Source organism: Pseudopodoces humilis, chromosome 7 (genome assembly GCF_049639895.1).
Source record: "Pseudopodoces humilis isolate 2021_Gansu_Grassland_sample_001 chromosome 7, ASM4963989v1, whole genome shotgun sequence".
NCBI lineage: Eukaryota > Metazoa > Chordata > Aves > Passeriformes > Paridae > Pseudopodoces > Pseudopodoces humilis.
In genome coordinates, this window is record NC_142206.1 from 9,517,513 (window position 1) to 9,541,629 (window position 24,117).

Sequence of the window (24,117 nt, forward strand, 5' to 3'; positions counted from 1 at the left end):
TCCTCCACCCCATCCATCCAATACAATCCCAGACAGGATAGAAATTCAATTACCTCTTCCATTCGGAAGGAATGGAAAATGTAGACGTAATCACCTGGACGTCCAACAAATCTAGGGCACAATGGTTAGAGTTAAAAACATCAGACGGATTTTATACTTTCAATATTAGATTTCTAAAGTAATTTATGTCATACTCCATGCCTCTGAGTGGGACCACCTAATGTTTAGTCCTGAAAAGACCTCCAGTAAGCTGAAACCCTGAACAGTCCTTTCATCACTCACCGGCCTTTGAAGAAAGCCACGTAGAAAATGGGGGTGTAGGCATTGACAAATTTCAGCAGGAAAGCCTTGAAAATCAGCCGCTCCTCAAAGTTCTTGTCAGTCTTTGGTACCTCTGGAACCAATGGGACATGGATGAGAAACATTAAGGAATTATCCTACCTGGAAACATTTCAAGATCTTATAAATGTGGGTTTTAGAGAACATCAGCCACCTTTTAAACAAAGGGATTTATACATATATACACACACACACACACACATATATATATATATATGAAAAAGCAGTATGGCTAAACTGAGGTCAGAGGTAAATCTGCTGAGGATCCCAGCAGTCAGACACATTACAACAGTAATTCCAGTTTCATTCCACACCTGCCTGACCTTCATGACAATCATTTGTAGATGGGCAAAATTTCAAGATCGAAAAGATTTCTGGACTTTTCGTTACTGACAATTTTTTGGAAATAATAAAAAAAAAAAAAAATTCCAGAGTGGACTTTTAGCCACAAATTTGACTGCCCTTGGCTTTGCTCATTAGCCCCAGTGATCTGGGTGCTCTGATTTAACCCCCTTGCAGTGAGTTGAGGGCTCCAACGCACCAATCTGTGTGAGCCACCTGGCGATGCAGCCGTACACCTCGTCCAGGATGATGATGACCACCAAGTTGATGATGACGGCGGTGGCGGTGACGGTGACACGGACGCTTGAGCGCCCTGAGGGTGTGGAGCTGATGGCCAGGGCAGCGGCTGTGGAGATCCTGTAGATGATCACTCCAAACACGATGGCGAACGTCAGCCCAACCTGCGAGGAAGAAACGCCCAAAACTTTACCAAAGATTTACTTTTAAATACTTTGCTTGGGATTTAGAAATAACCTTAAAAATAGGACCTCTGGGCCACACCCCAATACTGAATTAAGGCTTTGATGAACTGTGGGAAAGGAGCTTCTTTTGTTACTTGAAAATCACATGAAAAAGAATGACACCATGATGCCACAATCACAGGCAAAATATTAAAAAATACTACATATTAATAATAAATAAATTCTAAAATACTATATATTACTAATGGATATAAATAATAATTGTAATTAATAGAAATCCTAATATTAAAAGAATTAGTGGGCTTGCTTTCAGCCCTGATACCAGCAGCATATACACATGGTATTTCCTCTGTGATAAACAAAAAAAACCAAATTTGAAACAAATAGGAGTATTTCAGCTTCACTCTACACGCCAGCCTTCAAATCCCTTACTCAGGCTCACCATGCTCTCATAATCACAAACTGAAATTAAATCTGATTAAATCAACACACTTCCTGGCACAGTAAAATCTCTCTCTCAATTTTTCATTGCATAAATAGAGGAATGATTTTAAAACATGATTCTCAAAAGATACTGATTCTTCAGCCAAGCATATGAGATTTACTGCATTTCTGTTCTCTAAAAATACAAATATTAAGAAAGCCCTATTTTAAACCAAAATCTCTACCCCTAAAAATCAAACTAATTGACTTAGTCTGGGGAATTTTACCTATGGAAAGGGTTTAAGATTTTTTTTTTATATATCTGTCAATCTGTTCCATGACTTGAATTTTTATTATTTCTGTCAACATTTGTTTTAAATGCTGATGCTTTATCAGCAAATGGAAGAAGGCTGTTCTCATCATTATTTTACCTTTTCCTTGAATTAAGTGCTCTGTTTGCAATTCTCATGTTAGATGGTATAGCTCCAAATTGGACTGATTTATTAAAAATCGTTGCAATTATGATTGCAACTGGCAACGTCATTGCTTTCCTGAAGTTTGATTATAAAAATGATGTTGGTCTGTACTTCCTGACCACTTTCTGAGAGGGCCCTCTGTACTTTTTAAGCCTCATCCCATCAGTGGTGTGGGAATTTCCATTTCTCTACCCTCATTTTCCCCTAGCCTATTTTAGTATTCTTTTTTCTTTATTGGAAAGAGACAGAAAAGTAGAAATTTAAGCTCTTGAAAAGATTTTAGATCATAAACCAATAAAATGCTTGAATTTTTTCACTGGGAAAAAGCCATTTTGAACCACATCCACCTGATACAGTTTCTATCACTTCTCTTCCATACAATGACTCAGTAACAAAAATTTCAGTTTTTGACAGGTGAACCTTACCATGAAGATGATGCCAACAAAATTGGTTAAATAGGCTGGAAAACGGTCCTTCCACGTCAGTTTCTCTTTATCTGTCTAAAATTATTTTGGGGGGAAAAAAAAGGTACATTTAATAAAGAAGGAGAATGGTTCTGCACATATGATGAAAACAGAGAGGGGGAAGAAAAAGCTGGCAAAAGCACAACCAGTTGGAAGATGCAGACACAGTATTTGCAGTCACAATTCCACACAAGCAAATTGTTTACTTCATATCCAGGTTCAGACTGGTCAAGCGCCTGTGCTGGGAGTATAAATAAATCAGATTTTTCTGTGTACTTTTTGAAGGAAACATGCAAATAGGCTGTCATAAGCCATGAAGTAAGGTCTCTCTTGCTGTTAAATATTTTCTTTTGCTTTCCCTAGAAAAATCCCCCTCCTTCCTCTCCCCTTCTACAGTCAATATTTGCAGCTCTGCTGTTGCACAACTGGCTCCACTGAAATACAGATTTAAGTATTAAATTAATTCATGCTATAGAGTAGCTCCAAGGTGAATGTTCAGTTGACTTAGTTTTGGTGTGTGGTAAGACTTGAAATTCCTTTGATCTGAGTGATTTTTAGTTTTACCTGGCTATTCCCATGGTATTCAATGGACTACACTAATAGGAATTATAGAAGGGGGACTGGAATGGGGTGATCTTTCAGGTCCCTTCCAACCCAAACCATTTTGTTATTTCCTACGTAACAACTCTGTATATTCTCCGAATTCCCTAAATCCAGTCAATCAGCCACTACCTGAATTTTGGCTACAAAATATTAATTTAGGAGAACGTTGCTCCTCTGGAGTCCTTCACAGACTTGGATGCCTGGAATTGTTTCAAAACACCAGAAAATCAACAGCAAAAGGAACATTGCAGAAGATGATGTGCACATCGTAATACACATAAAAATATTGCTCAGATTCTATTTTTATGACAAGCACGTTGTCTCAGGGAAGTGCAAGCAGCTCTTTCAACACATGGCCCATGCTGCCCTGCAAAACATAGCATCCAGGATGGGAAATCTAAGATTAGCCATGCAGTGCCATTCCCAACTCATACACCAGTGTCCCAAAAAGTGCTGAAGGAATGAGGGGAGGAAGGGGAAGAAACCCAGAACTAAATGTGAATATTAAACAAAAGTTCAACAGCCAAAACCAAATTGATTTGTCTCTTCCATAATTACTCATAATTTGAGTTTCTTCATAAGTTTGAATAAAAAGAACCAATTTCACCCCAGCCATGACTGTCTTAACTCTTTGTCTCCATTTGTTTGCTGTCTCCTCTGGAAAATATCGGTGCTTCTGATGGCAGTCAAAGGAAACAGAAAAGGGTTGGGCAATATGGCATTACAAAGCACTGCTCCAATAATTCCAGTTAATTAATTCCAATAATTAATTCCGTATTCTCTGCTGAGACAGCACTTTAGCACAAGTGAAGGCTCTGTAAGTTTGCTTAAGGCTTTGTGTTTTAGCTTTAAATTAATAAAATATAACAGCAACAGAAGAAAAATGCTTGCCTCAAATCCCAGGGAACATCAGACAATCCTGCAAAGGATACAGGATTGTGCTCTGCTTTCACTTTTATGAAGTATAAAGAATGTCCAAATTTTTTTTCCTTTAATTTTTTAATTGGACTTCTCTTGAAAAAGCTATAAGCAATTTTGGTTTAGCTTTAGATATTTTTTCTTTAACAAGGTTTCCAAGTATTACAACTGTCAAATTTGAGCTTTAACACACAAGATCCCAATGAAAGATAACCACCGAGTCTTTCAGAAAAAAACCTCTTTTTCTCATGTTTCCCAAATTAGTAACATCCAAATTGAACACAGCCCAAAAACTTATAAATAGTCTGGTTAAAAAAAAAAAAAAAATCCTTTCTTAATTGCTCATCTTTCATTCTCCAATATTAGAGGGTCACCGTTCATTAATTGTCTGATTAGTCTTCCACATCTAAGACCCTAATTCTGATTATACTCAAAAGTACAGCAAGTTACAGGTTTTTAGCAGAATACAGTAAAGTCTGTAACCAAAATCCATCCAGCTTATCACAGTGCAGCAACCCAAATTGTTTCTCTTCTGAAAGGGATTTAAAAAGGGATTTGATTTGCTTATGGCCTTGAACCACTTATACACAGCATTCTTTAGATTAATGGGAACACACCAGCAGCAGCTCTGTAGCATCTTTTAAGAGTGGCCCAGCTGTGCTCAAGTATAAATTTACTCTAATTTTCATCTATATGTGCTGCTCCTAAAGAGTGTAAATGTTACTGTGGTTGTATTTTCACAGGGTTGTCATAAAATCCCAATTTAGGGAACAGTTCCACGTTGTGGTGCCACTGGCAACAGACACAAGAGAGGAAATTCTGCCAAATTTTATGCTGGAGCTTTTACTTCTCTCATTAAAACCATGGCACACAAATGGCTCACTTCCTCCAGTGAAGGGGGAGTAACCTCAGGTAGGATGGGGTCATAAGTGTGCAGGGGAGAAAAGGAGCTTTTCCAAAGCTTTCTGCTGCTGACAGGAAAGGAATTCCAGCTCCAGTGACAGGGCAGGGAAGCTGCTTGTAGGGATTGTACCATCCCTTGGCAAGAGGCAGATGCTCCTGGGGTGACTGGCAGCACCTTTCTCACAGTGATGTAAAGAGCGAGTTCAGAGCACAAGTGAGCACTGCTTTGTTCAGGATAAAAGGGGAAGCTGTGTTATTTTAAAAGAAAGTTATTGCCAAAGCTGGAACTCGGCGTGGAAATCAGAGTTAGTACTGTTCATTAATATTTTTATTTGCAGAGAAAGTCCAGCAAGACAGAGAACTTCTTCTAAGAGGCTTTAGGTACTTTTACTGCACAGAACAAGATAGTTTGTTACAGTTTTCTGAAACTTGATTTATTACAGTTTTCTCAAACATGATTTATTAGCACTAGAGGAGCACCTCTTTGATGAGGCTAAATTTGTTTCTCTGAGCCACACTCCTGAATCTAATTAGGAGAGGCATTTCTAGATTTAATCAGGTCTTGTGCCTGGCAGACCCTGACCATCTCATGTATGGATGAAGACAGCCAGAATTTAAATACAGTGAGCACTATTTTTTACCTGTTTCTTAATCTTGGGTCACTGCCTGCTGTAACAACCTTCTTTTTCATAAGTGAAATAAATTAATATTTTTACCATACCTCTTTATGTTTGTGTTCTTTTCTCAGTGATTTTTCTAAAACTTTCGCTTCGTATTCTGCTCTTGGATGATCCTGTGAAAGAAGTTATATTTAATAAAAAAGCAACATTACTACAGATGAAGTCTCTGCAGGTTGATTTCCTGGTAACTTCTGAGTTTTCTAATTGAATGCCAATTCACTTGGTATGTCATTCATGTCAACTGATAGTTGACTACAATTAAAAAAACATTAAATCGTGTGTCTACAGGAGCAACTACAGAATGATTTGGACAGCAATGTGCAGTGTTGTGTAGATAAAATTTAATAAAAGTGACATGTAGCACAACCTGCAGACAGCATGGCTCATGATGCTTGGATTTTCGTTACCCCTATTTTTGATAAAAGTTAAATGTCATTAACTAATTTCAGTGATCCTCAGCTCATGTGGGGACTAATTTTCTGCTGTAAGTATGCAAAGTACTTGGCTTTAGGATCCCATAAAATTGTCAGTTGGGGTGTTCCCCTAATTCTGTCCTGGACAGCATCCACAGATTCTCCATCTGCATTGCAGGAGAAGGTGCAGGAAACACTTGGAAGTAAGAGACAGCCAAAAGATTGAGAAAGATTCATGGATTCAGAATTCCCAATAATTACACATTCACAAGAGTCAGAATTCAAAATTATGCATTGGATGGGAAACAGAACGGACTTGAAAAAAGTCTGAACAAGTGGAGAGGGGAAGGGTGTAAAGGCAAAGCAATCAGTGGGAGTTCCAAAGAAAATCTGATGCTTGAAAAAGGAGAAATGGAGATCAAAAGATGGCATTCATCGGTAGATATGGAATAAAAAAGGTAGGAGCGATTTAAAAAAAAAAAAAATGTTTTCCAAACCTTGACTGCCTCCTTCAGGAAACCAGAAAAAAACCACGAAAAAGAAGAAAAAACAAAAAACAAATAAGCAAAAATTTGATTACTGAACTGTTGCAGGTCATATTGTATTTATATATTAAGTTACATAAAACAAACATAGGTACAGTGGATGGTTAGACACTACCAGAGAAAACCCAGTCTACTCATGTTCTATATTAATTAACATTAATGCAAGTATTGTGTGAGCCAGGCATCCCTAGAAACACCAGAAAATGAGAAACTTTGTGCTTTACCATTTCACTGAAATTTCATTTTCATTCATTTAATTGAACACTCAAAACCCTGACTGTTCAACATGATTCTAGCTTAAGTTTCCCCCAAATCAGCAACAGGAGGATCTTAAATTCTGTGCTAAACCCATGACTGTATTATTCATCACTGACCACCAAAAACATGGAATAAAATATACGGAATTGACAGCTGCTGGTTTGGCTGTGCAGAGCTCTGAACTCAGACATGAAGCAGACATTGGAAAGATACACTTAATCCTCTCCACTTTCATGGATACTAACAAGTTACCAAAAATAAAGGAGCATATAGTGTCCAGGAAATAAATCCCTATATTCTCCCCCAGTAAATAGGTATGGACCAGCACAGAGGCTGCTGGAACAGGGCACCTAAATATATTATGGAAGACATAAACATATTAAGAGGAGATAATTCCAACAGAAAGGCTCTGGGGGCAAGGGAAGAAATGGCTATGCCAGGCTCAGTGAGCTGCAGGGTGTCAAACCCAGGGAGGGCTGGTGAGGTTTGTGTTTCACGTGAGCATTATTTGTTGTGTATCTATTTAGGACATCTAGAGACGTGACAAGCGAGGTCATGCTACTTTTAATAACAACAGCAGGGTAAGGCTGGCGGCTGGGACTGTGCTCTGCTCTGGGAAGGTGCCTCCTTTATTTTCTGTAAAGCGGCAAAATTGAAACCAAAAAGGTGGGAAACAGTTTCTAAGCTGACTGAAGACTTTCTCTCCTTTCCTTCTAAAAATTAATTGATTTTGAACATCTTTTTTCATATAGATTTTGCCCGTTTCTCCTTTATGCTTTTTAGCAGATTTAGTATAAACCTGGCCAGGGGTATTATTTTTTTTTAGGCACTGCAAAAAACTCCACTACCTCCACACCGTGTCCCTCTCTATGCCTCAAGCCCACATATCTGGCAATGCTTTCTGAGGTATTTTCCAAGTCAGGGCTTGATCCTGCATTGTTAAAGTTAATAGGAATTTTTCAGTGCTTTTTTTACAGCCCTGTAACTTTATCAGCTTCAATGCACTCATTTCTGATTTACAGCAGTGTGTGATGAATGAGGTCCTTGGCTCTTGGCACCCTGACTTCAGCCCAGCAGAAGGTCTGAGCTGTATATTCCATGCCTAGACTGCTAAGTGTGACCCCACTACACACTTCCAAAAAAAAAAAAGAAGAAAAAAAAATCACATTTTGTGGCTATACAATTATGTTCCCATGGCAACAGGACTAGACTAGTCATGCCCTTGCTACAAAAACTTCAAATGGTTCATGTGTAGGGATTTTCCTTCCTCCTGTAGGATGGAACCCTCCCAGGAATATGAGGCAAAGTCTGTAAGGTCAGGGCAACAGCAGGGTGGAAGGAAAAGATTCAGAACTGAAGGGACAAACCTCCTCCTCTTCAAACCCAGTCAGGTCCCACCTGTAGTTGAGGCGCATCTGTTTTCTCTTCCAGTGCTCCATAAAGGTGGCAGCTGAAACAACAGTTTAACATATAACACAGATTACCACATAACTTCATTTCTGTTTTCTTTTATTCAGCAGTCAGGCCTGGCTGGGAATCACTAATGTGCCAGGAACCAAATGTTTTATCCAGGTGAGCTGAAAAATGGCCTTTATTACATCCACAACTTCATGTAGGAAGATACTTGCAATTTTTAAGGGGTCTAAGAAAGCCAGGTGGCCAAACTTATTTAAATATTTATATGTGTGACTAATTATATTACTGGTCTTCAACTGCATATTGTTTCATCTGTGAGTGCAAAAAACCTGAATCTTATGTGTACAAAATAGGAATGATTTCACTTGTACTGATGGCAGAGTTATTCCCTCAAAGATATCAAGATAAAACATTTTCATATCACTATAATTACATCCACCCCATGGTCACAATAGTGCGGTTGGCTCTAATCATCACACTCAAACCGTCACTTTTGTGAAAGCTGCATGTGGGCAGGCGTGCAAGAGAAAGCCTTTAAGAGTTTTAGTCATTAAAAACCCAGCCATTTTCTTTTTGACAGAGAAGGCTCAAAGGAAAAAACCTTGTTAAAGCAATTCTTGAGTCCCCATGAATGATCCCAGTCTATATCAGTCTATCTGCCCCTGAGACCGAGCAAGTTCTCAGAGGACATATTTAGATGCTGGGAATACACCAGTGTTGTATAATAAATAAGTGATTATCAAAGAGGCAAGTCTACCAAGAAACGGTGTTCCCAGGGGAGTTTCCCACAGTGAGTATTAACAGATGTGCTCAGAAACATTCATATCCAATAAAAAACAGAGGCAGGGAGAGGGTAACAAAGTTGAACAGAGAGGAAAAGACACCCTCTTGACTGGAGCCAGGCTGGGGCCGTGACATTCATTTGCTTTCCAAGTGAAACTCTCATGTGGAAAAGCTACAGCTGATCCCCTTCACAAGCCACAGGCTTCCTGTGAATCAGGGTGGCCAGAGCTGTGTCTTGAGAGGGTCCCTGTCTCAAGGGCCTGGAATTACCTCTCCTCTCCTCTCCTCGCTGCCGGCAGTTCTCACGCTGGGTGAGGGCTGCAGCTTCCATTTACAGCCAGAGGTATGGAAAAGGAATGAGATGCTACTGGAAATCCTCCCGTGGCAATGATTTACAGTAGGGCAAAAGGAGAGGACACTGTCTGGAATGCTGTGTTGTTTTGGGAGCCCTGGGTGAAGGTGCTGGGGAGCTGCATCTCTGCTCTGCCATGAGTACCTGCACTTTCCTATTTCAATCGTATGTGAATTTAACAACACAAATTCAAAACTATGTGGAGAAAGTTCCTAGTTTTCCAGCTGAAAAAGACCTTTTTGAAACATTTGGTTTATATGGTATTGTACCACAATAAAACGTTATATTGACTCCAAAGAGCTTGAGGAGTTTGACATCCCACTGCAAAACCCTCTCAGATTTTGTGCAGGGCCCAGGACCTGGCTTCTGCCAATCTGCCTTACTTTGCACAAGACTGTAAAAAAATGGTTGAAGAGACCCATAGTTGCTTGCTGTGAAAAGGGAGGCAAACTTTTACTTTTTGGACAAGAGGATAACATGCCAAGATTCATGTGGGGTTCACAATAATGGTAAATGAGGGAGACCAAAGCTGATACTTGACTTAACTTGTGGTACTTGATAATAAGCCCTCAGTGCTGCATCTAAAACAATGTAATCCCAAACACAGACCCTGGCCAAAAATTTAAATTAAATTATGTTGAATTACACTTAAATCAGTTTGGTGAATGGTAATGTACAAACAATTCCCTCTGTTCTGGAAGAGATAAAAGCTCAGATCATATTATTAGAATGAAATATAATGTAGAACAGGTTATGTTAATTCACAACAAGGTGTACAGGAAGGCTTGTGCTGCTCTCACTGCTGCTGGGAATATGGGGCCATCAAAGCTCCTCTCCTCCAGAGCCCCATTCCTGGAGCAAGGAGGTTTCCCATCCCTCCCCCTGCAGGGATGGGAGAAGCCCTCCATAACCATTCCTGAAGACATCCTCACAAAGATTGCATGAAAAGATTCTTATTTTGACCGAAGCGCTAGAGACATGCCCAGAAAGGGCTCAAAGTATGAGGGTAGCATCAGGATCAGGAAAAATCCCTCTCCACCATTGTTCCCTCTTCCCATTCTCCTTGCATGATGTCTGCCTGCTGATAAACCTAATTGCATCTCGGAGCACATTCAGGAATCAATGTTGGTTTGTCCTGAAGACACTAAAGGCCATTACACTTCCCCCTGGAGCCCTCCCCTCAACCCCAGAGTATATTAATACATTTCTTCTGTAATGTTCTAAAGTGGAAGCTGGCTCTGCAAAGAGATTTTTTTTTTTTTTGCAAGCTGTGCAATCCCATTAATGAAATTTTGACATACCACACAGCAGTTTTATGACAGATGCTTAACAATTTCATTTGCTATTCAGCTTGAGCAACTTTTTGAATTTTAGCCTCCAGTCCAGAATATAAATTTGGGTGTGACAGTTTCATGGGAAAGAAAAAAAAAAAAAAAAGAAGAAGGAAAAAAAAAAGAAAAAAAAAGATGTTCTTTGTATCATTAACTGCCTGTGTATAAATATACGGCTTTATCTCCTCTGTTTCTTCCTGTTGTATTTTCAATAATTAAAAGCTTAACATTAAGGCATAGATCTTCTTACCCCAGAGAGCCATGAAGACTGAGAAGAAGACAGTTGCAGGGTTATCAAACAGATGACTCGCACGGGCAGTGGCACAGGCTGAGCTCATCTTCCAGTAACTGCACGTTTTGTCACACAAGGGACACATGGTGATGTTGTTTCTCTGGTCACACATCTCCATACTGCAACAAAACCACAAGAGAAGGGAAAAGCACGGTCAGGATGGCTCCAGCTTTGTGCTGTGGTGGTCTTTTCTCCTCTGGACAGCAGCTGTTTCTGTGGGATCACTGGATGCAATCCTACACCACTGCAGGGGCTGAAATCCTCATGTAAGGCTTGTCTCCCTTCCTCCTTCCTTCCCCAGCTCTATTTCCATTCCAGAGAATAAGAGGAAAAAATTAAGAAAGCCATAAGGCTCTATGCTTTTTACTCTAAGATCTTACAGAATAAAATAAATAAAAATAAAATAAAACACTCTTGTTTTGATACTACAGTGATAGATAAGGTACAAGGGAAGTGCTGAACATCAAGAGACTGGAGTTCAACCAATTTATCTCCTCTGTGCTCCATCTGTGAAATAGCAACACTGACCCTCCTTTTGACTTTCTTCAACTGTTGGAAGCACTACAAAGCAATGTTAATGAACAACAAAAAAAATAAATCTATTTTTTTGGTACACATTATCTGCTTTGTTATTCAGGGCTGGTGCTTGTCATACAAACCATGTAATTTGCATCTCCAGCTGATGATGCATGCAGGGCGAATAATGCAAAATCAGAGGGCTTTAAAAATGTTTTAATACAAAACTTGCTGAAAGATTAAAAGTAGGAGAGCATCCAGATTTTGTTGATGTGATCACGGTAGCTTATTTGAGGGAGGTATATTCTTGATGCATCTCTCTGTCACATAATGCCCTCCTCAGCACTCTCTGCTGGGAAGCACCAAACCCCCTCATTAGCAGAATTTTGCTGGTTTGTTTTAACATAATGATCTGAGTTTGGGAAAAAACCCAACCACCTGAGAAACCGGCCAAGAATTATTTTTAGGACATCAATGCAAACTCCCCAAGTGATATTAACAATGAATGCTAATGAGAGAGAAATGGGTTGTTCTGTGCCTTTGGGAGAGCTCCATGGCTTACTGGAAGCTGAGACCAGAGGAGCCTGTGGAGGTAGATTAATTTTAAGCACAGCTTCCAAAAGATGAAGCTTGAGGATGGAGAGTTTTAGGAGCACACCATCCTGCTGCAACAGCCAGCTGGCACAGATGGGAACAGGGACTGGGGTGTTGGAGTCTGGGTAGCATAGGACAAGACCCAGGAACAAGAAAGCCCAATTTCAGCTGTGCTGGGCCTAGATATTACTGACAAAACATTTCTAAGGCAAGGCAACTTTGAGCTTGAAGTGCCCTCCAACAATAGAATTTATTTATTCATCCATTTTACCTGGGTATATTCTCATCCACAGTTGCACAGCCATACAGGAAAACGATAATCCCTACAATTGAAGCTGGAATAAGCATTTGTGTATAAACTCCCAGCCAGGCAAAATATAGCCCGATCTTCTCTCCAAAGTATTTTCTGAAATACATTTAGAAAAAGAGAAAAAGAAATGAGAGAGAGAAATGTTCCCTATTTCTTAAAATATAACGTGGCTAAAATTATGAATCACATCTGGATTAGGCATGGAGAAAGTTAAGATTTGATGACCTGTGGGAATTTTCTTCTTCTCAGAGGACTCTCTTTCTCATGATGCTTGGAGTCCATCCAGAGATACAAGCACCCTAAAAACAAGTTTGTCCCACTGGTCATTTTTTCCCCCCACTGTGTTTCTGCTGTGCAAATTGGTATCTTTGGACCTTCTGTGAGTGAATCCTCTTAAAAAAGGCACTTAATTTTCTTCAGAGAGTCTCAGGTCTTATCATGACAAAACAAAATTAATTAGAAATATATCCCCACATGCTTTCACGCTATGTGGGATATATCAACACATTCTAAACTCACAGAAAACTCTTTTTCTCCCAGTGCATTTCCCATTCTCTGGAATCCCCCAGGGGTGGCACTGAGGGCAGCATCCCTCAGGGGGCACAGGGCATGAGCATCCCTGCTGAGCTCCATCTCTGTCCCGTGGAGACTCCACACCAAGGCTGAACTCTCACCTCACCAGGTCGATGGGCTGGTATTTATAAAACACTCCGTAGCTGGCCCACTCCTCACACAGGAGCTGGAAAACAGAAAGGCAAGAGAAAGGTGAGAGCTGAAGAACCAGTGGGTTCTCCTTTGGCTGCTGCAGGACCCACAGGCCCACAACAACCACGTTGGGGTTTCAGCCCAAATCATGCCAACACATGCAGCCTGCATTAAATACTAAAAGTAAATGTGTGGTTTGGGGTGCTCCAACAGAGTGATGAATTCCAGCACGTTAAATGGTTCTTCAGCAGTTGGGCTGATGGATACCTACAGCAGATACAGGGACAGCAGTGCTGGTTTTGTGACCCATAGGCCCAGTCACCCTCTAGGGGAAGAACCTTTTTTCTGACATCCAACCTCCACCTCCCCTGACACAACTTCAGGCCATTTTGCCATAATTCAGCATCCAGCAAGATGTGCTGGGCTGAGGTGCCTCAAAGGCTGCATTTAAAATTTTTTTCAACTTTAAACCACAAGAAGCCAATGATTTCCACTCTTCCTTTTTGTCAGGATGTGGGCCAAGGAAAATAATGATCCCCGTTACTGATTTGCGAAACTGAATGTCTCACAAAAATAGGTTCCTCTGAGACCTTCAACTTATCTTTTATTTTGTAAAATATTTAAATAGCGCTTCTCAAACCTGACTTTTTTCCTCTCATTCAATCCAGCCAACAGAGTGAACAAGAAATGAAACTCAATGGGGAAAAAAGACCAAAACCAGTATCAGTACAGGGAGGGTAACAGGATTAATCTTGTTCCTAGACCAAACAGGATGTTATTCCCTAAACTCCAGACTATTTTATCATGGGAAACTTGACAGATGTCAAACTCCTACATGACTCCAGTGAAATGTAGCAAATAAAAAGGGCAGACCAGAGCCTGGCCACTGCCCATGCCCATTCCTCCTCCTCACACTTGATCACAGAGAAGTCCCACAGCAAACAATGTTCCTACAGCAATTTTGGAATTCTCCTGCCAAGCCATTAACAGAGAATTTCCAAGCTGAAGTGCTGTACTTATAGAAATCGTTTGACTCATTAAAAAAAACCAACAAAAACGCAATTTCTCAGCTTTTACAGAAATATGACGTCAAAAATGTAAGTGGGCTGTGGGTTTTCCCTTCTGCAACCCAAAATCATTCATCATTATTAATTTCCTTACAACAGTAAGGGCAGGAACTGAAACTTAACAGCAGGCCTCTATTAAACAGCAGCATTCTTGCAAATTTTATTTTTATTCTGCTTTAGGTTTCTTTCAACCACATTTTCCAAAGTTTTAAGGCCAACTGCCTATGTCTGGGAAGCAATGATTTGGGACGCCTCAACATCCACATGCAGCACTAGCTAAGCACCTTCCTTTTATACATATACTTTAAAATTTAATCTTTAAAACTAAGTTTATGCTGGAAATTAGATTCCTTCTCTGTGATCTCGGCTGGTCAGGCATATCAGGAAAACACTAAGCTAAGGAGATTTCGCATCAGTGCTGTGTTTTAGTTTTGTGCAACTCAAAACCAGATTTGTGCCTAAAGTACAAATGAATTATCTCATTTATCCTGACATTTATCAGCCTGATATTCAAAGCACAGCTTCAAAGATGTGATTAGAGGAGATTAGCACAATGGACCTAAATATTTACTTCATTTCTAGGCCTCAAATCTTTCATTTTCTTGTTAAATAAGGCACAGACCCGGCCTAGTACTGGATAAGATTCAAGAAAGCTTCAAGAAACCAGAAGAGACATGCCAAAACACACCAAAAGATTATTTGATGGAACTGAAAGTCAAAAACCAAGGTAAACACTTCCAAACATGAAATTAACTTGTGAAATTAGTGAATTTGTGAGGTTTGAGATGTTAGCAATGAAGATTATCTGGACACTTTCAGAAAACATGGACTTTCATTCTATTTTTAGTTGAGCTATGTGTTGCTTAATAATGAAAAGACAGATGTGTGGTATTTTTAACGCAAATCAATAGAGGGAGGGAAATAACATTCACTGCCTTTTGATGAACCATTTGCACCTGAAGGACCAGCACACTGTCAATTTTGGAAACCTGTTTTTATATATAAAGCCTGAAGGTCTTTAAATCTGCCTTTCCTATGACCTGAATGTTCATAGTATTTCTTCGAAGAAAAAAAAAAATCACGAAACAAACAAGGAAGGCAAAGTTTCAGGTCTGAAAGCCCAGCATATACAACACCCAAATTTAGTAGCTCCTCCTGAGAGAATTGGTTCTCACCTCTCCACTTCAGTTTTTGTCTGATGCACAGACAAAAGCCACCCTTCTTTGGGGGAGGATGCAGTCACTGAGCTTTGAATTTAAGAAATCAGCATTTCCATAAAGGGTGGAAAATTTGGTTTTTCACTCCTACTTGCTTACTATAAAGTACTATTTCCTACTTCCTTAAGAAAAGTACTTCCTTGGGATAATTCCTACTTGTTTAACCACAGTGAACAAATGTCTTTCACTATACAGACAATAAAACCACAATTTAAAGCATTAACTTCAGCAAAAGGTGATGCAATGCCTCAGCGTACATCCACGGGGAAGCTTCTGGCTGCAAAGCACACATTAAAACATTGTTGAGGACCTCTTATTCCTGATAAATATTCAGTATTTATTTTCCAATCACTTTTATGCTTATGTTTTCAACTGCCTCTGCCTCCCACTCCTGCAGTTCTGATCCTCATGGCACAGAATGAAGTAGGATTTATGCCTAATACAGACACCAGAATATGACTGAGCATACTCTCATCAGAGCCAGCCTGAAATGACATAATCTGAATTTTAGGAGGAGCTATATGTCAATATTCTTACCAATGTGGCATTAAATGTATCATTAATGAGTTGGGTACTTCATACATATCCACACTACATTCCACATTTGGCCAAATTTAAATGCTAGAAAGCACTTTTTTTCTTAAACTGCTTGGCATTTAGTGCCTTTTTGCAGCATTTTCTGTGGGATCTTGGCAAAAACATCCAGATTCCAACAGGTGACTCTTCAGGCTGGGATTCTTGTGAATATGTTCAACCTCCCTGAGCATCAACTTACTTTTCTGTCGTTGGGCTCCACGTTTTCACCTTCATAGTCACCCTTTAAAGAGAGAGAAAATCTGCGTCATCCAGCGGGTTGTGCCAAGAACTGCTCGGCATCCTGCATACCCACATCTCCCACTCACTTAATGCATCAAAACCAGAAAAAGCAATCTGTAAAATAATGCAGTATTTTAGGAACTCATTTGTCACGGCACACTTTGTCTTCTGTCGTCGGGCACATTAGGAAAGAGCAAAAGTGTCTGTCATTGGGGGAAAGGAATGAATAAGTGATAAAGGTGGCCTAAAAATGTCAAGGGAAAGGATGCAGCATTGCCATGGTATTTGGGGTTCAGCTCAGTCCACTGGAAAGAGGAGAAACCAGCTGAGTGAGCTGCTCCCTCTCCAGTCTCTCCAAACACTCAGGGCTGATTAGATTTGAGGCTTTAATTTGGAGCTATTTTTTGAGCAAACTAAAACAATAAATAACTTCTATACAAGACTATCTGCAGCTGTCTGAAAATGTAAGGCAAGAACAGGAAGATAAGTTTATTTAACCTTCTTTCTCAATTTCTACAAAGCACTGCTGTAGTTTGAGAGCCCTGATATGTATGACAAACATCAGGCAAACAAAGAGGCTGCTCTTCTCTTGGGTGCTCCAAGATAAAGCTCTCACAGTCCCACATAAAACCAGTGTGGGGAGCAGAAAACCAGGAAGACACACTTCACCCTCAAATCCCAGGCTGGAAACCCAGCACTGGGATTGACAGCCCTTGGACACACACACTCACCTCAGGAGTGAGAAGCATGACTGCCAGTCCCTCTGCCAAGCTTTTCTGCAGGCTAAGAGCATGTGTTTGTCAGTTCTAGCTGCACCCTGAATCTCTACATCAGAAGGACACCTGCACCCAACTGTGTGCACCTCTGACAGGATGGGGACTCCTGGCTTGGCTTGTGTGCCACTAGAATTCCGGAGTTCTCACTGACCTGCTTGATGAGCACCACAGCTGAACACACTCTTGACATCTCACTGAGCTGCTAAGAAGCAGATTTCATCAGTCGGAAGGTCTGCAGTCACATCCAGCCCCATGGAATATGTGACATCAGATCCTTGCTTTTGGTTTTTCCTGGTTGGATGGACACACGGCTACTGACACCTCTGCGGGGATACGTGGCCAAGGGAACTAGCTACTTGGTGTCCTGGGAATTAATGTGTTTCCTGGCACTGGTGCCAGGGATCTTGGGGGCAGAAAGTCAGGAAACAAACTCTTCTAATGTTAAGTTCAAATTTATGATCAGATGTAGAACAGAGGTGGAGAATTCCTTAAAAGCAAGCAGAAGGACGGAAACAACCTGCAGAAGTTACTGCAGTCATGACACAAATGAGAAGAAAGTCAGTCATGTTTGGGATCATGCCACCAACACGTCACACATGAGGGATTTCTTGGTGACAGACAGCAGACGCGTAAAATATATTGCAAGATCACTTACGTCATGCAGAGGATATGCAGCACTGTAAACTCCATTGGCAAGCAGGCTGGTGATCCCTTGAAAAATAAAGACATAATAGTTATTTATAATTTCAAGGTTAGACAGCCTCACTTCATCATCTTTCCTGGAGATTTCCCTCAAAATATCAGCCATTTTATCAGATAATGATTTTGCTGCCATCTCATTCCTTTCCAGGTAGTTTCATTTTTAATCATATAGGTTATTACACATGACTCATTTTATAAAATGGAAAACTGCAGAGAGCAAGAGGAAGTCATATATATTTGAGAATCAAGAATTAGAAGCCAATGACTTGAAATTAGTCATTAAAATAAATTACATTTTCTGAAAAGTCAGTTTGATTTAAGGGCAAGCCTGAAGATTTGTAAGTGAAGCAGAAGGCTGGATCACAAGGAGAATATGTCTGGAATTGATGGCATAGGGGAACCCACATCCACACGCATCACCCACAGAAAGTTTTGAATTCAGGTTTCAGACTGATCAGAGAAATTGTAGGGAAAGCCTTTGCAAAGACCTTGGCATAATACTTACCATATTTACCACATTTTCGTCTTTTATTTAAAAGGGCAGTTTCCTTCTTTCTTCCCTCTCCTTTCCCTGTTTACACAGCCATTTATTAGTGACATGCATGAGGCTGAAAGCAATTAGTGCTTCATCTATTAAAGGTCTGTGGCACAAGGGACTGGGAGGAGTTCTGCCTTTCCCACGGGGAGTGTCACTCCTTAACCAGGGCCAGAGGGAGGAGTTGGTGTGGAAGTTTGGACAAGCACTGCACCATTCCCAAAGGTGGCTGGACCTGGGACTTTGGTGGGATGTAGCTCATTAATTCCCTAATGTTCTTTCCTCCTGCAGCTGCTGGCTTTAATAGAGCTACTTCCAATTCTGTTCACCACATCTGGAGGCGTCATGTTGCCCATGAACATACATTTGGGGATGGAATGAACCACTTTTGGGTGGTGAGTCAGAACTAAGTCAAGCACTTGTCTTTGTTCAGGGCAATGGTGATTAATGCCAAGTGGGGGAAAAAATATTAAAAAATATATAAATATATATAAATATAAACACACATATATATATATATAAAATATAAATCTGGCATTGGGGAGGATTTGAAGAGACTTTAAAAATGAGGTGCTGCAGTGTGCTCCATGCTGCCCATAAGTTCATGGCTAAGAAAAGAGTGTGGGACTGGGTTTGAAGGAACAGCGACCATGAACCAGGAACCAGCTCACTGTAAAGTCATTTTTGATTGCTTTTGAAATGAGGATTGTTCAAGTTCATTAACGTTTTTGAGATACTAATCACCTGCTGGAGGAGCAGCTCCAGGAGTGCTCAGTATCTTGTGGTATCATTAATTTTCAAAGCCCTATTTAAGATTATACAGGTCTATGAATTGTCTGCAAATGTTTCCACACTCCTGGCAGAAACAACCAGTGAGCAGATAAATTATTTTTCTAGGGCTGTGAGAAGAGCTACATAGTCCCCTTCTACTACAGACCTGGATTTAACAGTGAAGCCAGATTCACATTTTCACAAAATTTTCCTAATAAATAACAAAGGGTGCAGTGTTCCCCCGGGCAGCTGCTTTTTTCCTGCTGGGCAGCAGTGCTGCAGCATTATCTGTGTTTATTTAAATTTGTTTGCCACCTCTGCTGGGTTATAACCCAGCATTCCAGTACTGGAACACGAAGGAGCTGATTGAGTTAAGCTGGGCTGGCCTGATGGCATTTATATTAGCAATATTTTGTGGCCTTGCCAGTCCCAGGTAGAAGAACCATCCAGGAATCCTAACACTCTACCATCCATTAGTGTCTTCTCTATTCAACTAATCCCTACTGTGTTTCCCATTTTCTGGACCAAAAAACCAAAACCCAAAACAAAACAAAAACAAAACAAAACAACAAAAAAAAAATCCTCTGAGAAACCAACTCCAAGGCAAAAATTCAATCTGAGCTGTGTGACCTTCCCCTTTCAAGAGTCCAAAGATGTAATTTCCAGTGAAAATGATCCAGCACCAGACTCAAAAAGGGTCTTGAAAGTCACAGAATAATTTGGATTTCCCATGCTACAGAGAACAGCACTTCTGTTAATACTGGCTGGACACCAAATTTTAGTGTATATAAGGAGTCAACAATTGTGCATTGTATGCTGTTGCTTCAACACAAAAGTCAAAGCATGGAAATAATTTGTGGCGTAATTGTTCTTCTATTATTTGATGTCTTTCTAAGCAGCTGATGGGTCAATATTGAACAGAACTACCTGTAATTCAAGTTCCTATTGTTTTATTTAACTGCTTGTAGGCAAATAAACGCCATAAACGATTTCAACAGTTACCAAACATTTTCTTCCATGTTCACAAACTTTTCTCACTTTGTTTGGGAATTCACCTTATTTGTTTGGATTTACCATTAACTATTTATTAACTTTGGTCCCACGGTCAAGTGTATTACGTATAAAATAAAGTATATAACGCCTGAGCAGGCTCAGCCGCCAACAAATCTTTAAGGTGGCCTGATTTGTAATTTATCTTCATTATGAGTTTAATTCTTACAGCACCCTTACAAATGCTAGGGCTGAAATCCTAAAACTCTTGGTTGTGGTAGTACAAACTTCACATCCCCTGACTTGCAGCACCTGTTCTGAGGGCTGAGATGCCAATTCCAGGGCAAGTCTTGGCCCCTGGCTGTTCCAAGGGGCTCATCTCAGTTCCACTCAGGACAGTCATCAGTGAAGACCATCCCACTCAAGTCACTGGAAAACAATCCCACTAGGAAATGTGGGGTTCCTGCTTGACCGAAATGGGCCAACCCAGAGACTTCCACTGCAGTTATTGGATTTACAGAAATACCCTAATCCATTTCAGGGAGTGTAGAACACAGAGTACATCTCCACTGGTGGTTTATGTCACTATCCATCCTAAGTCACATCTGCAGGGGCTACATGCTCACTTACCATTTAATTTAGAGTTTAATCTATAAATTCACTTTTGAACAAATGCCAAACAGCTGCATAAATTGAATCAAAGTTCCAAATAAAACAATTACATCCACATACATCAAATCAGATAGCAGGGGGAAAACCTAAACTCCACAGCCATTTACAACATGTAATTATTTTCAATACCTGAAAAAGATATTGATCTTAAAGCTAAATAAAGATCCTTACCCATGCTATATTTTGCTTTGGTACATGTTGTTCTTTTCAATATTTCATAAACCTACAGAAGCAAAAGAAAAGGAAGGGTTACTTCAGACACTGCCACTGAAAAGCACAATCTTTTTGTGTATAGCTCAAATATTGGCCATGCCAAGATGTCGATGAAGTCATCATTCTTTAATAAAAGTCATGGTATTCAGGAGAGCGGGGCTTGGAGCTCTCCATGCTGTGCTTTCTGTAATGGAGAGAAAAGCTGAACTAAATAGTCAGCTACCAGGAGACTTGATGGGGGCAAACAGGGTTACATCTACCCCCTGGCATAACAGAAATGCAATTTTTCCTCATGTTAGCCATTGATCAAAGCTCAAGGCTGTTCTTTCACCTGGAGCAGCTCTTCCCTTGCATCTGAGGGTGCAGGCTGGCTCCATCCCAAGTAGCTGAGCAGGACTCTGGGCTCACAGTGTGTACACAGCACACAGCCGTTTATCCAACTGGACTAACACAGGCTGACCTTAACATCTCTGAGCTTGCCTGACCTCGGTGGCAAAACAGATGTATTTATTTTGGGATTTACTGCATTTATTGTCGAGTAACCTTTGCACAGCTCAGCAGGCTGCCCGTGAGGTTCAGCTTTCAGCTGCTCCTGTGCAGCGATGCTGTCCGGCAAGCACAGGGAAACCTGGAGCAAAGGCACTGCCTGGTCTGTCTGGGGAGCTGGGGACTGTTTCCCAGCTCCCTAATCCGTGTGCTAACTTGACTCTTGCACAATTCACTGGAGGAAGCAAGTGAGGGCATCCAGGGCAAGTCCCACAGCTCATCTGTCTGTCGTCTTGTAACCCCAGTGAATTAAAGGGCTGTCACAGAGAGATTTCCAGTTATATAATTTTTTTTATTTTCTTTTTTAATAACTGAAAGGTCTTTGGCTTAGTTTCTATTCGTCAAAGACTCACGGCTAGTGACTAGATTCCTGTTCATTTTGCAGTAGGCGGAAGGGTCAATATTTGCACTGTGGTTCAAAAATACATATGAGAAAGGCAGGGGAGAACTTTAAGAAAAAAGAATACAAACAGCAATGCACACAGAATAAAATGATGTTGGGAAACATTCAATATGTTCTTCATTACTGGGTGATTTGCAGGGATTTCACACAAAGCAGCACAGCACCAGCATTATTCTTATATGCCCAGTGTTTTTTTAGTCACTTAAAAAACCCTTGTCCCTCCTATTTCTCTCAGCCTCTCTTCTGAGCTCCTATTTCAGTCCATTTTCCAGTCAGTCTTGCTCACCCTCTTGTTCCATGGAGCCATTTTGTCTTGCTACCTTGCTCAGCCTGTCATGAATTTTAAATCTTCATTTTTTGAGTTCCTTGTACTTACAAGATTTTTTTCGTATACATCTGGATATATAAAAGAAAGCCTACAAACAAAACACAGTCTTTTTTCACCCCCACAATCTCAAGTTTAATGTTTTATTTGCAGCTAAACCAAATCAATATTTTCCTTTTTTTTCCTCATTTCTATGCTCCTGCATCTGCATCCCCTGGTCCAGCTCACCTTGCCCCCCATAACCAGTGCTCATATCAAACCCCTGGTCTTCAGGCTGGTGGGGAACTACAGCTGGTGGATAAGCTGGAATTTCAGAGCAGGAGAGGGAAGTTGGATATCTTTCACCCCTTATCATCACAGCAATGAAAGGCAGCTATGACTGGGATATAGGCTCTTTTGGAAACCACTTGGCATTCTAAAAGGGTGATGTTAAATATAAGATAAAAGCATGCTGGCAGTCACATTCCAAGACACCAGTTAGGAGAAGTGGAATGGGGCAAAGAATCCCTGTTGTCCTCTGAAATGTGCCGCAGCCAGGGCTGCTTGGCATGGCCCCTTCCAGCTGCCCTGGATGTCACATGAGCTGGCCTTTCAATTCCTCCTTTGGTGGCTATAAATGGGGCTACACCTTCTCCCCAAACTCTATTTTATGTTCTGTAAGTCAGATAAAAGCCATCAAGCTCAACACTTTCAGTACTGTTACAGAGAATTTCCGCAAAAAAAAGATAAATAATATTCCCTGTAAATTCATGGCTGTTTTGTTGAAATTTGTTTTGGGATATTTAGCAGCATTTTGCAAAAAGAATGATGTATAGTTACATGAAGTTAAACCACTCATGGGTGCAGGCATCTGGTGGGCAGAACGAGTGCTAAAATCTAAAAGCTAGCTGGTGATATCTCTACTAAAAAAATTACCCATGAACTAGAAAGAAGATCCAAATTATTTTCCAAAAGGCAGCAACCTGTCAGCATCAAACACTACTCAGCACTGAATTTGGAATTATTTATAATTTCAGTACCTGATGGCACAGGAGATCCTTGGCATTTGGTTAAGAAAGATAAACTTGAACACACATTGTACTAAAGCTGTTAACATCTCAACTGAGGTAATATCCACCATAAATTATTTATAGGCAGTACTTACTATAGTGCTTCTCGTTTTACTGTCAAAGAAGGTATCTTTGTCAGACAAATCAAATCTGTTAAAAAATTAGAAGGAAGCCCATTAGGTTAAAAAAAAAAAGTCAGTAATTTCCTCTTCTTGTTGACCCCTTCAATATTTTCATTTCTCCTTGGGATTTCTTAGAGCTCACATTAAAGAACAGGTTGTAGAAACCCTGTTAAAAAGCAAGTCAACCCAACTCCCACAATTTAAAGAGGCTGCTTATACATTTCACTGGTTTTATGTCTTTATAGGTTTTTCAGCATAAAAGAGAGCACTGATTCTCATTTATGTTGAATCCCTGACTACTGCTGGCCTTGAATTTCCCCTCATAATCTTTAATTTTCCATGTGAGGCCACTGTTTCCTCCCTCATTCAGCAGAGACACAGGTGGTGTCACTGGAAGAGCCACCTGCCAACAGTGGAGGAAGCAATCCTCCATGGATGGAGGCCCATCCATGTCTACACTCAGGAGCATCTTTTGGACCTTCTCTAAACCTCCAGGAACACCCTACACTCAGCAAACACACAAACACATTTCTTGCAAGCCCAAGGACAGGCCAAAATGTCCCACACACTGACTAGCCCAAGCCCATCAGAGCTCTGCATCTCTGGACAGAACACTAAAAGCCTGTGGGTGCAGGGCAGAGATCCCGCCCTAGGACTGCTGATCGTTCCAGCTGGCACATCCATAAACATGGCCTTCAAAGCAACTCCTCTGGGATGCTGGCCAGGGAAGAGCAGCAGCAGAGCAATCCAGGGCAGGAGAAGCTTTGGCTGGGCTCTACCTCATGATTTTTTCCCTACACCCACATTTACAGCTGTTCTTGCTGATCT

At 40.6% G+C, this 24,117-nt stretch overlaps 1 protein-coding gene across 7 annotated transcripts in view; it reads right to left on the reverse strand.

Moving 5' to 3' along the window:
- The window catches only part of ANO1 (anoctamin 1), a 71,414-nt gene that overhangs the window by 9,748 nt on the left and 37,549 nt on the right, over positions 1-24,117 (reverse strand). For 4 of the 7 annotated variants that reach the window (XM_088057626.1, XM_014260422.2, XM_088057625.1 and 1 more), the window contains exons 6-20: positions 23,263-23,317; positions 20,803-20,854; positions 18,169-18,234; positions 17,617-17,672; positions 16,145-16,186; positions 13,055-13,119; positions 12,342-12,476; positions 10,919-11,079; positions 8,154-8,236; positions 6,481-6,492; positions 5,612-5,683; positions 2,428-2,502; positions 881-1,082; positions 283-394; positions 54-111 (exon numbers count right to left, since the gene is read on the reverse strand). In XM_088057626.1, the coding sequence (XP_087913752.1) occupies positions 54-111; positions 283-394; positions 881-1,082; positions 2,428-2,502; positions 5,612-5,683; positions 6,481-6,492; positions 8,154-8,236; positions 10,919-11,079; positions 12,342-12,476; positions 13,055-13,119; positions 16,145-16,186; positions 17,617-17,672; positions 18,169-18,234; positions 20,803-20,854; positions 23,263-23,317 (1,246 nt within the window). The remainder of the gene's footprint in view (positions 1-53; positions 112-282; positions 395-880; positions 1,083-2,427; positions 2,503-5,611; positions 5,684-6,480; positions 6,493-8,153; positions 8,237-10,918; positions 11,080-12,341; positions 12,477-13,054; positions 13,120-16,144; positions 16,187-17,616; positions 17,673-18,168; positions 18,235-20,802; positions 20,855-23,262; positions 23,318-24,117) is intronic. The other 3 variants (XM_014260424.2, XM_014260423.2, XM_014260425.2) reach the window with 3 other exon arrangements.